At 35.8% G+C, this 14,501-nt stretch overlaps 1 protein-coding gene across 1 annotated transcript; it reads left to right on the top strand.

Annotated features, from left to right (window-relative positions):
- Positions 1-3,212: 3,212 nt before the first annotated feature.
- Positions 3,213-14,285, top strand: LOC114316142 (ubiquitin C-terminal hydrolase 12-like). The gene is made up of 8 exons (XM_082904237.1): positions 3,213-3,324; positions 8,690-8,958; positions 11,843-12,061; positions 12,155-12,263; positions 12,351-12,466; positions 12,714-12,812; positions 13,009-13,118; positions 14,186-14,285. The coding sequence occupies exons 1-8, from the start codon at positions 3,213-3,215 to the stop codon at positions 14,283-14,285; spliced, it is 1,134 nt and encodes a 377-aa protein (XP_082760363.1).
- Positions 14,286-14,501: the final 216 nt, after the last annotated feature.

Here is a 14,501-nt window from a genome sequence, read left to right as displayed (position 1 = left end):
TTTAAACTATTTTAAATATATGTATATTAAACTAAATGAAATAGTTTAAATAAATAAATGACAAGGTACCAATTTTAGGAAACTTTTAAAGAAACCTAAAATATTGAATTTAGAATTAAATTAAATTCTCACAATTACAAATTTTATGAAACCACTTAGGAACTGAAAATTTGAATTTAGAATTAAATTAAATTCCTACAATAATTCTTATTGAAAAAATTCAAATGAATTTTATCTGAAAAATTAATGTTAGACCCGAAAACGACGTCCACTTCCCATTCACTCATAAATGGTTTTGACGTTCCGTCTTCATTGTGTGACTTGCCATGCGGCAAGGAACACTTCACCCAAGGTTCTAAATATCGGCCGGTACGTCCCGTACCGGCCGGTTCGTAACGGAAAATGGGAGTGCCGAGTCGGATACACCCCGATATACAGGTGAGACTGAATTTCACGTCTGTAGCGGCCGATTCCCGACACGTATCGGCTTGAATCCGATACGTGGGCGATACAGTTCCGATATTGTCCGATTCGGCTGAAAAACGAGCAAAGCATGGAAAAATAATTGAGGAAAGCAAGTCACTAAGAAAAGCAAATCACCTGGACAGCAAATCACCTGTAAAAGAAAAAAGAACCGACCAAAGCACCTGCAAAAACAAAAGAAAAAGCAGAAAAGAAAGGATAACAGACTCACGGGCTAAACATTTCACTTCAATTTTTTTGTCTTCTTCAAGCAATAATATATACACACAGACTCACAAACACCAGGACACCATAAATGTGTAAAAAACCTCTAAAGTTTTCCCTCAATCGGACCAAACTCAACTCCCCAATCAAACCCAAATCCATCTCCCCGGGCCATCGATCTTGTAAAGTGTTGCAAGGAGAAGCGTCGAATTGAACCCAAACCCATCACCGATTTGAAGTTTCTTCGTTGAAGGTTTTTCTCTCATGCTCTGTTCGCATTTGTTTCCTACTCTGTTTTTTGTTTTGGCTGGAGCTTCTTCAAATGGCTTTGCTTGCTGTGCTCGGTTTGTTTATGTATATATAATAAAATATAATTTGATTTATGTGGGGGTTGTAGGGACTGCAGTGCACATAATAGTTTATAATTTATATAATAGTTTATAATAGTTTATAATTTGTATGTAGATAGGATTATTATTTGATTTATGTGGGATTGTAGGACTGCCGCATAGTAGTTTATAATTTGTTTAATAGTTTATAATAGTTTATAATTTGTATGTAGATAGGATTATTATTGTGTTGAATATATATATATATTTTTTGATGGGATCCTTGATTTTTTTAAATAACCAAACTATATATAATAAAATATTAATAATACAAATAAAAAAAATTTAAGAGCTTTTGTTTGCTTGATGGGGGATGAGACTAGAGTCACCCTGATTATTGATTGAAAGTGCATTAAAATAGATGAAAATAAATAAATAAATAAAATAAATAAAAAAATTAATATAGAAGATCCCAAGCCCAATTTGATATCATTTCAGTCTCTCGTGCTTCATTTGAGTCATAAAGAATTAGTGATCCATGAAAAACTTAGAAGCCATGACAATGGGTTGATTAGGATAATTATTTCCTTATAGTGTGTTTGTTTGAATCTGTCAAATTTTTGAATCTGTCATATCTTTTTATTTCAGATTATTTTTATATCAGATTTTTTTTAAAGAAGTTTCATTTGTTAGATTTTTTTAAAGAGGTTTAATTGTTAAGTAAAGAGGTTTAATAGTTTAGATTTTTTATTTTTATTTTAAATGCATTATTATTAGTAACAAAATTAGAATTACAATATTTGTTAATTGAAAACTGTTATTGTAGATAATTGAAAGTTATAATGGCGCACGGAGGTGGTTCTATTGGAAAACTTCCAAGTGATGATATTGGATGGAAATTTGGAATTCCACTAGAAAATAATAGGCATAAAATTAGGTGTAAATTTTGTGGAAAAGAGCTAAATGGTGGTATAACTAGGTTGAAGCAACATTTAGCCCATATGAAAGGTCAAGTCGCACCTTGTGCTAATGTTAGTAGTGAAGTTCGAACACTAATGATGGATCATTTGAATAATTATAAGGGCAAAAAGATTGACAAAAGGAAGATGAATGAGGAATTAACAGAACAAATTAGAGCCAGTCAGTGTGATGATGATGAAAATGATGAGGAGGACTTAGAAATGGTTATGGCCCGACAAAATAGGACTAGTGATATTGAGGTTGAAGTGAATGATTTATTTTCATATCCCCCTTTCTCTTATTAATTTGTTGTGCATGTGAAAGTATTTCATTGTTGAAAATAAGTAAAAAAATATTTTCACATCAATTTTATATTAAAGTTTAACATATATGCCAAGTAAAAGCTTGAGACTAAAATAAATACATATCATTTAGTTGAAAATGAGTCAAAAGTGTCTTTACATATCAAAATTTTGATTAAAATGTGATAAATTAAGGCTAAAAGAGTCAAAAAATACATAAAATTGAGTTTTAGAGGAATTGCTAATGATTTTTGAAATTTCACAGCCGTGACGCCCGATACCCGATACGTATCGGTCGATACTCCCGATACCGATACTCCGCGATCGATACCGTTACGTTACCCGATACCGCGATTTAGAACTATGACTTCACCTCTTCGGACCCACCCCAAATAACATTTGGGGCCTACTCAATTTTGGCCTCAAAATCGGTCCAAAATATGTCTATAAAACACCATTTTTCTAACACATATATATTCAGGCGGGTGCTTCTATTCCCCAAGGGGAACAACACGAATCATTTGTCCATGTATCTAGGAGGCTCTGCTGGTATGCTGCTGGTCTGTGGAGGTTGCTCTGATGAAAAGTATTGCTGATGAACTTTGTAGTTGGCAGAGGTGGCCCAATCTTTACCATTTATATTAGGAGTTTGCTGATGGATTTTGTTGATTGTCGATCCATGTTTCATTGCTTGGCTTGTATTAGGTGGGGTCAGGGCTTTTTGGGTGAGGTAGTTTTTGGTGTTTGTGGTTGGTTCCTCACCAACTCTTGTGGTTGTGCTAGCATATGATTGGGCGATCTTATCAGTGCCAACCTAGTTGGGATTGATTTGGTTCGCTATGATGCTTTTTGCACTCCTCCTCCTTTTCTTCTTTGATGTAATAGTTTTCTGTTTCATCAATAAAGTTCCTTTTCTTTGCTGATCAAAAAAAAAATGTATCTAGATGTTCCGGATTCGGCAGTGTTACCATCTGGGTGGAGTAGATACACCCAATTCAGCTTAGCCCTGCTCGATCAAATTCATAACCACAATACTATAAAGAAAGGTATGCTTTTTTATGGTATATGGTATTTAATATCTATACAATATTAATTATTCTGATTAACAGCCTGTTTGGATTTGGAGATATCACTTCTTTGGTCTATATCACGCTAACTTTGTCACAAAATCTTGTAACATCAATTATAAAATGCGTACCTTCGGCACAAATTTGCGTAACAAATTGTCCACAATTTTGTCGTATATGTTGTAAAAGTTTGTGGCTTGATCGATGTCCTAATTTATGGTGAGATTATGCATTTTGAGGTTGATCTTATGAAATTTTGTGGCAAAGTTACACATTTTGTGGTAGGGGTGCATACACACAATAGGAGGATCCTTTGTTTATTACGAAAATACGTGTAAAAAAGTAAAAAGGTAATGTGATCAAAATAAGTCAATAAACTGCTTATTTTTTGTGTTACCAAAACAAAAATATCCTTTTGGATATAGAACAAATAAATGACTAACTATTATAGAATGTTAATTTGGTAATTTTATTTTATATAGCTCAATCAATCCATAAAAACTTAACCAAATAAGATAGGAAAAAAATTAGAATTATTTTTTCTTTTCTCGCTTACTGAGGGAGATAAATCACAATCAATCTGTTCTTTTCTTTTCTTTTTTACTCATAACTTACATAATCATTTATTTTATTTTCTTTCCTAATTACCAAACATATGCAACTTAAATGTTTTAAGTTTATATATATCTTCTAGGGCTTATTACACTTTTTTTTGGTCCCATGCCTTAGCTAATAGTATACTCCCTCTGCTTCCCATTTTGTTAGGCCCTTTTAGACTTGTAACTTCTAAGGTAACATGAAATTATTGCACTTAAATCAAATTTAAAAACACTAATTCTAACAATAACTTTTTACTCTCATTTTAAAATATATTTATAGTTCACTTACAAGGGATAAATTTGAAAAATTACACACTTTTTTTACTTGATAGGATAGGACTAACATTTTGGAAACGAGACTGGAGGTTGTATAAAATATGGCCCTTCTTTGTGATTGGGGCTTAAAGCCATTGCTTTGTTTTTTTCATTGGAGAAGTTAGGTTTGGGAAACTATTTTAAGATGGGAGGGGAGGGGCATTGTATGCTTGTTTTTGGAGTGTATTAGTTAGTTCAATGAAATATAGTTTTGTAGATGATGCAACTGCATTTTTGTCACTAGATGACATCTCTCTCTCCCTCTCTCTCTCTTTCTCTGTGGGAATGGGTCTTGGAATTGGGGCATGTTTGGTGAGGAGACGCTATATATGTGGCATTGGGATGTTTAAGTTCATATTTATGTGTATGTTCTTTAACATGATTCATTGCTGCATTACAATCACAAGATCGTTGCCCAATTCAGTTTAGCTGTGGTCAATCAAATCAATAACAAGTTTACAGTAAGGAAAGGTACATATTTTATGGTGCTTATACATTGCCTATCCTGGTTAAACATACACGGGACTTACATTTTAAGTTTCTGTCTTTTTTTACTTTGTTACCATGTAAGTGTAGTTAGTGATTTGGCTTCTATATTATAACTATTGTGTATGGTTAATTATTATAACTGTTGTGTATGGTTAATTATCTTTCCAATTAGATATTTCTTTAGTAGATTCCTATCCTGGAAGAGCAATTCATTTTTAAGTACAGAATTGAATGGACTTTCATAATTGTATGTGTGTGTACCATATATCTTTTATATATGTATGTGGTGTTTAGTCACTCACATTGGTGAGGGCTGCATTAGTCGCTGAGGGGTGGGAGCAACTGATAATCAAAGCGATTGCCTTCCAACTCTATAATGTATTTGAATGTGTATTTTCGAGGTCTAGAATGGGATAAGGAGTTGTTAGAGCTTTATATACATTTGTATGTATTTTTTTATGCATGTATCGTATGTATTTACGCATATGGCGTGGAAGAAAAATGTAAAATACTTGACTTTTAATATGTTAAATTTACTTCTTATCATGAAAATGTTTTCTATTGCATGAATTTAACAGGCCCAAGCAAACTGTCAAAATTTGTGGAATGGTTCCCATGAGAAATTTCCATTACTAGTGGATTGGAGTCGATGGAATTAGTATGCTTTGATGCCTTTGTGAATTAAATTATACTGTAGTGGTCTGGAAATGCTTAGGTATTACAAGGTTGGCTCGAAGAAATAAAATGCTGTACTTTTCACTCGGTAACAATTGCAAAAATTCAAATTATTGATACGTGAAAAATGTGAATTGGATACAACTATGGATATTGGTTGCCTATTCCAATTGTTGGCATTGAAGAAAATAAGTGAAATATAGATTGCTTTGTAGTAGGTCTTTTTCTCCTCTAGCTTGTTCGTATTTCTATTGGTAAAATATAAGCTATTACGATTTCCCCCTTAAAACATAGCATATAACAGACAGTGAAGAAACTAAAATATTATAGTACCAATTTATTTCTAAACTTTTGTACTACTATGTTAAAATATTCATCCCAATATGACCAATTTATAATATATATCGACCAGAAAAATTTATCAAAAAAATAAAAATATATCAACCAGAAAACTGAGAAGCATGTGAGATATTGTATCATTTCCATGGGTGCATATCTATGAAGCACAGACACCTCTCCGGAGGTCACATACCACTGTTTGACATGTGTCGGACGCGGGGGAGGATGTGACAAGTTGAGGACACGTGTCGCGTGATGTGTCTTGTAGCTTGTCCGTGCTACTTATGTACATATACAATAACTTTTGGATTAAAATCTCTCCCTCTATCTGCATTTATTATCATGTTTTGTTTGCATCTAAGGTGTATAATGCTTTATTCATATATCGATTTATCTGTATGTTCGTGCTCTTTAGCTTGTTGAATATCTATAAAGAACTTAGCAAAAAAATTGATGGACGTTTGGCTTTGTTTTGTGGGTTGTCTCCACTATTCACTACAAGAATTAACACTTTTGCCGACTAAAAATTTAGTCGGCAAAAGTCCATTTTTAGTCGGCAAAAGTCATCCGCGACTAATTTTTTGGTCGCCACCTTGGTCGCCAATTGAGGGTCGCGGAAAGTAATTAGCGACTAAAAAGTTTTTTAGTCGCAAAAAAGTCATATTTGCCGACTAAATTTTTGGTCGCTAAATATATAATTACTGCGACTAATCCATTTAGTAGCTAAAACATTTTAGTCGCGAAAAGTCATATTTGCCGACTAAATTTGCGACTAGTTATCTTTTGCGACTAGTTATCTTTTTGCGACTAGTTATCTTTTTGATTCTCCTGAAGTATACAATTAATATACCTGAAGTTTCCTTTTCACAATAAACCCATGCATGGAAGCGAATCACATGGTGGTAAACAAAGTTTTGGATCATATCGAGTTATTTATATTCGACTGTGTCTTCTTATTGTTAAATCAAAGCTAGAGCATATATGGATGATTTTCGTGTACTAGGTCATTGGGACGTGAAAATAAAGTATTCATATACTTTTCTTGATTGCTTTTCTCATGTGAGAACTTATTTTTTGTCTTCTTTCACTGTTTTTTTACATTATTTATGTTTTTCCTTTTTACTTTTCAATTTCCTATTTTTAGTTGCAATCATGCTCTCTCAATCCCAATCTCGATAAGTCTGTTTATTTTTTTCAGTTTAAGGTGAGCTTCCCCCCCCCCCCCCCCCCCCCCATCTTTATAAACTTTCAATTTCATTATTAAAATCTTCTGGTTTTATTTTAGTTTTTTGTTATTATAATTTAATTTTTTGAATACATATTCTAAAATTTTACATAAACCAATCTAAGATAAGCGGCAGATTTCTCTAAAGTTGATGTCATTAAAGGTCGCATGGTATGGAAAAAAGAGAAAAATGTTAAGGACACTATTAAAGGTGTGCTAGACAAATCAGCTTCTTATGAAATGGGTCATTGGTTGGGGACTTTGTTCATCAGGCTTTATATGGAAAATCGTATAAAGTAAATACATTAATACATCTAAAGAATAGTCTCTTTCAATCACTTTTTAGGCACAAAAGATCCCAAAGCAATCCAAGATAACAACCAAGATCTCCATTCCACTGGATAATGATTTGCTGGATAGCACATCATGTTGCTGCATCCTTAACACATTCAATACTAATTAGGGATACCTTTTTCGTTCTCCTCTAAATATCAATCATTAAGATCTTATGCATTTTTATTAGATTGTTGGTGATGTTTATTGGTGTGGGATTGGTTCTAGAGATGTAGCTGGGTTAGAGTGGGTTGATTTGAGACTTCAGTGGGATGTACAAGGTGAAGGATGCACGAATGTTGATAGGTCAACTCCCCGAAGATGGGGATGGAGATGAAATGTGGAGTGAGGATCCTCTCCTTGCAGCTCTCGTGCTTGCGCCCGTCCTTGCAGGCCTTCGGGTCTATTTTTAGGCCCAATTTTGATAATCCGAACCGTTCATATTTTATGATTTATTCAGTATATCATACCTGTAAAAAATCAAGTTGATCGGATATCAAAAAGTATGTGTTTGGAAAACTGTTTATTAAATTCTTTCAAAAATAGTGTTTAGTTCAATTTTTCGAACACATGCTTTCTGATATCCGATCAACTTGATTTTTTACAGGTATGATATACTAAATAAATCATAAAATATGAACGGTTCAGATTATCAAAATTGGACCTAAAAGTAGACCCGAAAGCCTGTAAGGACGAACGCAAGAACGGCCTTGCAAGGAGAGGCTCTTGACTCTAGGTTTTCGGCTGATGGTGCGTGGTCGTAGATTGGTCTGTGGTTTAACATATAGGGATTGCGTGTCTTTGTAAATCGTGAGTGGGGTGCAGTTAGGCGGAAAAGTAGGGAAGGGATTGGGTCATGTGTCCATTGAAGAACTCTGAAGCTGGGCCAGACTTGCTGTTGAGTTGTAAAATGGTAAAGATCTTTGGGCAAATGGTCAGAGAGGGTTGTACCTAAGTCAAGATGAGGTCTACTTTAGCGTCTGCTCAAAATTTTAAGGCCCATTAAAGCCTTCAAATATGGAGGTTGGACCACCTGTGGATGTTAACGATAATGGGGGAGTGTAGTGTTGGGCTGATAAAACCGCCCAACAACCAATGAGTAAACCCCTAGTGGCCTAGCCCAATGCTGTTGGAACCTGGGTTGGTTTGTACCTCGGCCTCAGAAAATATTATTGGGCCAAGAAAGTTTTGTAGTGGTCAACCACTTGTTTTGTAGAAGATTTAGGGTGATAGTGTTAAGCAGTTGAAATTTTGTGCAAACTCCCTTATCTTATACGTCTTTGTTTTATAAATTGAAAGTTTTTAGCCTTTCACTTCATGTAGTAGAATTACTAGTTTGGTGCTAATTTTGATGCTTTTTATCCTACAGACACACAACACCAGTTTAATGCACGAGAAAGTGATTGGGGTTTCCCTTCTTTCATGCCTCTTAGCCAACTATATGACCCTGCTAGAGGTTATCTGGTGAATGATACTATTGTAGTTGAAGCTGATGTTGCTGTCCATAGGGTTGTTGATTACTGGGCACATGACTCAAAAAAAAAAAAAACTGGTTATGTTGGACTTAAAAACCAAGGAGCTACTGGTTACATGAACACTCTTCTCCAGACATTGTACCATATTCCTTATTTCAAAAAGGTTTGCATATTCATTCAACTTTTCTGATTGATTTTCAATTTACATATGTTAGTATATGTATTATATGTTAGTGCATATATATATTAGCTGTAAAATACCAACTAGCTTTAATAATGTTGTCTCCTTAGTGTATGCTTTCCCCTTTCGGTGGCCCTTTCCCCTTTCGGTGACCACCTTCCCTTTAGGCCTTGATGTTGTTTTGTATAGTGTGTATACAACTTAGGCCATTTTCTCCTATATAAAGGAGACCGTGTATAACATTTAATATATCAATAACATCAATATATACACAATTTATTCTCTCTCTATCAATTTATCTTACATGGTATCGGAGCTATAGGTTAAAGATCTTGGTGTTCTTCGCCTTCCGGCGGGCGGCAACCTTGCCTTGACCGCCCACCGGATCTCAACCAATTGAAACCTCCATCAACTCCAGCAAGAGGCTCACAGGAAATGATCCATACCAACAACATCATAGCAACTCTCGTCATGATCGTTACGATCTGAATGGCTTTGATCCTCTGCATCAGACATGATCCCTCTCCCTCATGGCCATGGCAGCTACATTTGCAGCAGCAGCAGCAAGACCATGCTCATCATTTGTGGCAATTACTCACCAAAGAAGGGCCAAACGAGTTGTTTTTGCAAAGAGCATTTTCTGGAGCACTTCAACACGAAATCATATACGGCATCTTCTGATGCCATCTGGAGATCATCACTAGACAAAACTGCTTCAATTCCAGCAAGGGGCAAGTTCATAAACCTCGTCATGGAACTTGGTTATGTCCTTGTAACGGGCAGCAAGGAACTGCTTTGCTGCTTTCTGTCAAAGGCTGAACCGCTTCAGCCATTAAGACACTGGAAGGAAGCTCCAGATATAGCAGCGCAACTCTTTTGGAAAATAGAAGTGTTCGAGTCCTGTTCCATGTTGCCATTCTTCCAAGCGTGCTCATCTAGGACTTGCCTCAGCTTTTGCATCAATGGGTAAGTACTGCTGCACGGATCATCGATGTATGTGAAGACGTGTTCACGATCCACCACTGTTTTCTTCCAAGTGCCTCAAGTCTATGGCTTGGCATAGGGCTACCAAGTAAGTGGAAGACATGAGCTTTAGTATGTCAATAGCTTCAGCTGTTTTTCTTGAAGAGATTAAGCCCAAAGAGTTCACATCTTGGTTGTGTTGCTCGGCGCTTTGGACATGGTTGGTCAACAAAGTCACCACCACCACCACCCCATTTCCTCCATGTTCGACCCACTCAACCTGTCTCCACTCACTTTTGCACACCCATACCCTTTTTTTTTATTTTTAAACCAATCTCCACCAGCACAAAAGATGCTCATATGCATACCCAGCTCTCTCTCCACTTTATCACATGGGCTTGTCCCCTCTCTCTCCTCCTATCACATTTGATTTCAAAATCAATTATTTTTATTTGTTTTCTTCAAACTACTTTTACACTTTTTTAAATACCCACATTTATTTTTCTTTCCCATCATTTCTTTTAAACTTTTCTTTCCACCACTCTCTTTTAATATTTCTCTTTAGCAACTGCATTACTGAATGATGGCTGATTTTATTCCAAAAAAAAAAAAAAAAAAAAATTCCATTCACAACCAACTCGGTTTTCATTCCACAAACTTGTCATTTCTTCATGCCGGGATCAACCCCAATCACAATTTTACACCACAACCGAAAATGAAAATAAAAAAAAAATTAAAAAAATAAAAAAAAAACAAAAAAAAACCATTTCTACCATTTTTTTTTAAAACATCTTCACTCTGTGTTGAGCTGTTTTACTCCCCTTTATTAATCCCTTTGTTTCAACCTCAAATAGGTTTCTATCTTCACACCAATTTAAGTTTGAGGGGGGGTTATACATATATCATGGTGAGCATGGTTACACACCATGCGAACCACTCACCCTGGTGAGCATGGTTATACACCATGGGAACCACTCAAGCCACCTCATGGCGCACTCCTTAAGTCGCCACCTTGGTGCACCACCAAATTCTTCTACAACGGTCCGGCATGATCCCATAAACTGTCCCGACATTGATTCCGGTCAGCTTCTACAACGGTCCGGCATGACCTTGTAAACTGTCCCGACATTGATTCCGGTCAGCTTCTACAACGGTCCGGCATGACCCCGTAAACTGTCCCGACATTGATTCCGGTCAGTTTCTACATCGGTCCGGCATGACCCAGTAAACTGTCCCGACATTGATTCCGGTCAGCTTCTACAACGGTCCGGCATGACCCCGTAAACTGTCCCAACATTGATTCCGGTTAGCTTCTACATCGGTCCAGTATGACCTCGTAAATTGTCCAGACATTATCTGCTACAACGGTTCAGACACGACCATACAGTGTCTTCTCCAACGGTTCAAACACGATCATACAGTGTCTTCTCCAACGGTGTGACACGACCATACCGTGTTTTCAACAACGATTTGACACAACCATACAGTGTCTCCTATCTTATTTTATTTTATTTATCAGTTTACTTTCCTGTTTTGTTACTCTCTCCAAACTCAAGTTGGTTAGTACATATCCTCCTTGAATTTGAGGGGGGCTGTTAGTATATATATTATATGTTAGTGCATATATATATTAGCTGTAAAATACCAACTAGCTTTAATAATGTTGTCTCCTTAGTGTATGCTTTCCCCTTTCGGTGGCCCTTTCCCCTTTCGGTGACCACCTTCCCTTTAGGCCATGATGTTGTTTTGTATAGTGTGTATACCACTTAGGCCATTTTCTCCTATATAAAGGAGACCGTGTATAACATTCAATATATCAATAACATCAATATATACACAATTTATTCTCTCTATCAATTTATCTTACAACATAAAAGTGCCTTATTTGGATCGTTGTGTTCAGGCTGTGTATCATATGCCAACAACCGAGAATGACATGCCGTCAGGGAGCATCACGTTGGCTTCGCAGAGTTTGTTCTACAAGCTTCGGTACAGCGACACTAGTGTAGCAACGAAAGAGTTGATGAAATCTTTTGGATGGGATACATATTATTCTTTCATGCAGCACGACGTGCGAGAATTCAACAGGGTTCTTTGTGAAAAACTTGAAGATAAAATGAAGGTATAGAGCTATAGTAGATCATGCAATAGACTTTATTATCTGTGTTTAGCTCTAGGAGGTTGTTTATACTTTATTATGGTTTTACTGGCTCAGGGAACTGTTGTGGAGGGTACAATACAGCAGTTATTTGAGGGGCACCACGTGAACTATGTAGAATGCATCAATGTGGACTACAAATCGACAAGAAAGGAATCATTTTGTGGTACGTGTTTTAGCTTACGGTTATACCACTGTGTTATTCAGGATGTATCTCTAGCCCTTACTGACTGAAATTTATTCTTGAGTATAGATCTTCAGCTTGATGTCAAGGGTTGTCGTGATGTTTATGCTTTTTTCGATAAGTATGTGGAGGTGGACCGTCTTGAGGGTGATAACAAGTATCATGCTGAGCAATTTGGGTTACAGGTTGGATGCTTTAAAACTGGTGATTTGAATTCTAAATTAAATCATTGCAAGAAAGATTTACCTATATCAACCAACTGTATGTTGGTCCGAACAAACCCCAAATGCTTCATTAAGTATTGAATTTTTATTGTTATGAGGTTGTACATTTTGTCATTACTGTAGTAGTTTGTTATTTTTTGGACTCAATTCCGGATGCAATACTATGGTTGTGTCTCATAAGGCGTGTTATAATTATTGACTTTCACAGGATGCAAGGAAGGGTGTCCTTTTCATTGACTTCCCCCCTGTCCTTCAACTTCAGTTAAAACGGTTCGAATATGATTTTATGCGGGATACCATGGTAAAGGTTAGTGTTAAAAATTTGGTTTTTGCCTTCATGGGGGTTTTTGTTTATGAATGGGTATTATATGCATTAAAAATACAGTTTTTCTTTTCTCTTCTTTTCTTTTTTTAATATTTTATTTTACTTTAAAAGGTTCTACAAGAATAAGCCTTCTTTTTATTTTCTAGCTGTCTCATGATTTGTTTCACTTGTCAAACAGATAAATGATCGCTATGAGTTCCCTCTACAACTGGATCTTGACAGGGAGAATGGCAAATATTTGTCATCTGAAGCAGATAGGAGTGTTCGCAACTTGTATACCCTTCACAGGTATATATATATATATATATTTATCTTATTTACTCTACTGGCTCTGATTAATATTCTTTCCTGGAATTTTAACTCAATTCTGAGCTCTACTTCCTTGTTCTGTGAAACATCTGCTTTCTTGTGATAAATTTATTTGGAAATGTCAGGTTGCTTATTCATGCAATTTTAGCAACCTCACTGTCTAATGTTCTTGTTCCAATATCTTGATAACCAACAGCAAAAATGCTTGAGACCGCAGATGAATTTCCAACTATTCTACACATTACTCACATGAGTGTTGTGTAGAATATTTGTTAATTCATTTGGAGTCCCTTACTCAACAAACAACAAGCACTGACTTAAAAGTTACAAGTTGGCATGCAATTTATCACTGGTCGTGAATTGTTTTACTTGCACTATTCTTGGTTCCTACACTCTTCCTTGCCGCAATGTCAGAGCTCGCACGTTTCTTGCATTAGTTGGTATCAGAGTCTGCATACTCCTTTCTTTATTTAGAAAATCTAGAATTCTTTTAAAGGAATTGTAGTGGCCAACCTTATTCTCACTCGTGTCAATTCTTGTGTATTTATTGATTTTTTGAAATATTTTTTTTATAAATATTTTATTTTTTTGATACATCAGTAAGATACTATCTAAAAAAGTAAAAAAATTGCTTAAAAATAAAAAACTCAATTTCTAGAGAATTGAATCCAAAAAATTGAAACCAAACATAGTGATTATATTCATCCGTGTTATCTGCATATCTAGTTCCATGATGTATGGTGGTGTCCCGCACTGTATATTGTCATCGATACTCCACTGTTGCTGACTTACTGATATTATTGTTTATTATTGTCACCTTTTGTTTTCCCATTCTGTTTCCTTTTGTTTTGGTATGATTGTTTGTTCTCTATCAAACAGTATAATATGTCCAAGAAAATCATAGTTTACACCAACTCTATGTTGTAGGCTTCCACAACACCTTTGTTTACCATTTTATTTTAGCAAATGCAATTGTTGGATCTTGGCATATAATTGGCACCCTCTGTAATGAATTTCTTTTATACTGAACTATTGCTTGTTTGCAGTGTTTTGGTTCACAGTGGTGGCGTGCACGGTGGACATTATTATGCTTATATCAGGCCAGCCCTCACGGATCAGTGGTATCACATTACTGTCTCTTTCTGATTGTTATTTTTTTTGCGGTTTATTTATTCTATTTGACATGCTCAGCAAAGCTTTGAAGCAAATGGTGGAAACAAGGTTTTAAAAGCGACCGCAACCATTACGTAACGTCGTTACGTAACGATTGTGGTAGTTACCGCCACTCGTGTCACGTCCCAAGCTCCGTGACAACGCCGCACACTCATTTAAGTGAGCATGCATGGCTAAGAGTCCAACACA

The sequence above is a fragment of the Camellia sinensis genome, chromosome 1, assembly GCF_055761805.1.
Source record: "Camellia sinensis isolate YWXY chromosome 1, ASM5576180v1, whole genome shotgun sequence".
Classification (NCBI taxonomy): domain Eukaryota; kingdom Viridiplantae; phylum Streptophyta; class Magnoliopsida; order Ericales; family Theaceae; genus Camellia; species Camellia sinensis.
The sequence above is the reverse complement of the archived record's forward strand: the minus strand, read 5'-3'. Positions and strand labels throughout refer to the sequence as shown.